This window comes from Gavialis gangeticus, unplaced genomic scaffold (genome assembly GCF_001723915.1).
Source record: "Gavialis gangeticus isolate Ggan-Ray unplaced genomic scaffold, GavGan_comp1, whole genome shotgun sequence".
Lineage (NCBI taxonomy): Eukaryota > Metazoa > Chordata > Crocodylia > Gavialidae > Gavialis > Gavialis gangeticus.
In genome coordinates, this window is record NW_017729025.1 from 20,499,138 (window position 1) to 20,501,137 (window position 2,000).

The window sequence follows — 2,000 nt, forward strand, 5'->3', positions numbered from 1 at the left end:
AGCACAAAAGTATTACAGACAGAAGCAAAGAAAAAAAAAGTCACTGCAGAATAACTTAAGATCATTTTCACATGGATGCTGTAGAAGTCACATACCACAGGGGAGCAAGAGAAGACCTAGGAGACTGAGTTTAGGGCAAGGATTGGGGCTAAAAGGCCTCTGAAGTGCATGCCTATGCATCTTTAAACATCATGACCTGAAGTGAGTATCACCAAAAAGGCAAAAGAAAAAGTTACCTTTTTGTTTTCTTTAAAAAAGTGTTGGGTGGAGAGGGGGAGAAAAAGAAAGGGGCAGAGGGAAGAGAGAGGGAGTATTAAGGGCATATTAAATAATAAAAAAAACAAAACAAAAAACAAAAAACCAAAACCTCATCTCAAACCACCAAGGACTTGACAAGGCCACAATGAAATTTTCGAATGTGTCTGTATAAATCACCAGATTGTGTAAAGCGTCTCTCACACCATTTGCACCCATGCGGTTTCTCTCTCGTATGTACGACCGCATGACGGCTGAGATTGTGGGAGTACTGGAAGCTCTTTCCACACTGGCCACAGGTATAAGGCTTTTCACCCGAATGAGTCCTTTCATGTCTCTTTAAGGTGTACATGCATGAAAAAGTCTTCCCACAAAGCGTACAGGTGGGCACTGACCCATCAGGGGACAGCCTGGTCCGTGAGCCATCCTTATCTCTGAAGTGAGAGCTCAGGTGCAGCTGCAGGACGTGCGGGCTGGGAAACACTTTGCTACAGAGGGGGCAAATGCATATGTGCCCGGGGGGCACGAGCACACCTGAGGAGGAGATATCAGAGGAATCCATGTCATCTTCACTCTCATCCCTGTCTTGATCTATATCATCCTCCCTCGCATGAGAATTGCCGTTTCCTGTGAACATGTGTCCTAACCCTGTCACTAGGCTCTTGGCTGAATTCCCAAAATGCTGACTCTCTGGACTCCTTGCTTCACTGTCCTCCTGATCTGACAGCAAGTCTTGTTCATCTTTAACAAGTGGCTCGGTACCCTGCTGCTGGCTGTCGGAAGCCAGCTGTCCAAAGACGTAGGAGGGGTGTAAAGAATCTCTCCCAGGCACAGGCTTGAAAGACAAATCCAGAGCACAGTCCACATCACTTGAAGCCAGGGTATGGTTAACAGACCTTTGGGACAAAGGTCCTGTGGAACTATTGACATTAGCTTTTGTTTTTCCAGCTGCTGCGGTGCACGATTCTGCCTCTGCAGACACAGAACTGACACTTATAAGATCGGAGGACCAGGCGGGGTGACCAATGACCCGCTCTTTGCATGTTGCTCTCTCGTATTCTGCAGCACTGAATTTCTGTTTGTTTCCTGGGTCAAACTCATGGACTCCCGGGTCTAAAAAATGCTCCTCCTTTTCCAAATTAGCTGCCTCGTCATTAATCTTTTCTTCCGGACATAATTCTTTATCTTTCAGCTTGCCCTTGCAGACTTTCACAATGTCATACATGTGAAGGTAGCTAGCTGCAGCCAGCACATCCTCAACTGGAAGACTGTTGAACTCGAGCTTTCCTTCATACATGAATTCGAGCAGCAGACCGAAGGCTGGGGCCGTGACAATGTCACTGTTCAGATGCACAATATCCCTTTTGTCTAACTGGTCCCTGTAGAAAAGATGGAAGTACATGCTGCAAGAAGCAAGAACAGCTCTGTGAGCTCTGAATTGAGCTTCTCCAACTAAAACAGTACAGTCACACAGGAAGCCCTGGTGACGCTGCTGACTCAGACACTGCAGCAACTGGCGGCTATGGTCTGGAAACTCCATTCTTCCTTCATAACCTGTTCAAAACAGGAAAAACTTGAATGCCACTGTAAACTCAAGCCTCCCAGCAGCTGTAACAAACAGATCGGCTTTTGGGGAACACAAGCCAGAGAAACAGCCTTGGAGATACCGTTCCCCGTTTGTTGTCCAGAATAGTTTTAATGCACGCGCGCACACACACAAAACACCACCCAAACAAACTGCAACT

At 46.7% G+C, this 2,000-nt stretch overlaps 1 protein-coding gene across 1 annotated transcript; it reads right to left on the reverse strand.

Moving 5' to 3' along the window:
• Positions 1 to 294: 294 nt before the first annotated feature.
• Positions 295 to 1,974, reverse strand: ZBTB42 (zinc finger and BTB domain containing 42). The gene has a single exon (XM_019518484.1). The coding sequence runs from the start codon at positions 1,793 to 1,795 to the stop codon at positions 374 to 376; it is 1,422 nt and encodes a 473-aa protein (XP_019374029.1). The 5' UTR covers positions 1,796 to 1,974; the 3' UTR covers positions 295 to 373.
• Positions 1,975 to 2,000: the final 26 nt, after the last annotated feature.